The following is a 767-nucleotide window of genomic DNA, read 5'->3' as shown; positions in this document are numbered from 1 at the left end:
GGCGACACCTTCGACGCAAGCACAGCAGCACGGCTCGACCTTGCAGAGTTTGCTGACGCATGGGTACGCGCCGCTGATCAACGCCAGGTTGCAATCCGCGAATGCTGGCCTACAAAATGCATCCTGCGGCGAGACTCCGTCGTCAACGAGCCCCTACCCACCTGTCAGTCCACCTGGCAGAGTCTCAACCTCGTGCAGTCCCGATCATTTGCTGCACTCGTCGTTCGCGGCACCTTCTCACCCCAGAAAGAGGTCGCGACCTACTCCAAGTTCTCAGAACCCATCGAAGAAGAGTCCAGGCACGGGTGCGACGGCACTACCGTACGGAACGGAATCTGGCCTGATAGGCGGCAAGGAGAAGCCGGTGCATAGGTGTTCCATCTGCAACAGAGGATTTCTAAACAAGAGCAATATCAAGGTGCACTTGAGAACGCATACGGGCGAGAAGCCGTTTAGGTGTGAAGTATGCGGCAAAGCCTTTAGGCAGAAGGCGCACCTCATTAAACACCAACAGATTCACAAAAGGATCGGCAGGGATTAGATCGATGGAGCGGTTTCTCTCTATTGTGGGGAGAACGTATCGAGCGTACCTAAATTACTGTAAGTACCTATGGCGAAATGGCGTTGATCGAAACGTTAAGACGTCGTAACGTCGACGAATCGATCGTTATCTAACGTGTTTAATACGATTCGTTCGAGGAAAATCAACGAGAAGCTTTGTTAAATGGGTTGTTAAACGGGTTGCTAAACGAGGAATCTGATTCTAT

The 767-nt window shown here is 51.9% G+C and overlaps 1 protein-coding gene across 1 annotated transcript in view; it reads left to right on the top strand.

The window, feature by feature from the left end:
• LOC100745047 (ichor) overlaps positions 1-541 on the top strand; it is a 2,435-nt gene extending 1,894 nt beyond the window's left edge. The window contains exon 3 of the mRNA XM_033320101.1: positions 1-541. This exon is cut by the window's left edge and continues 329 nt beyond it. Within this exon, the coding sequence (XP_033175992.1) occupies positions 1-541 (541 nt within the window).
• The last annotated feature ends 226 nt before the right edge of the window (positions 542-767 follow it).

Source organism: Bombus impatiens, unplaced genomic scaffold (assembly GCF_000188095.3).
Source record: "Bombus impatiens unplaced genomic scaffold, BIMP_2.2 scf_0235, whole genome shotgun sequence".
Classification (NCBI taxonomy): Eukaryota; Metazoa; Arthropoda; class Insecta; order Hymenoptera; family Apidae; genus Bombus; species Bombus impatiens.
This window is presented reverse-complemented; position numbering and strand designations above follow the sequence as displayed.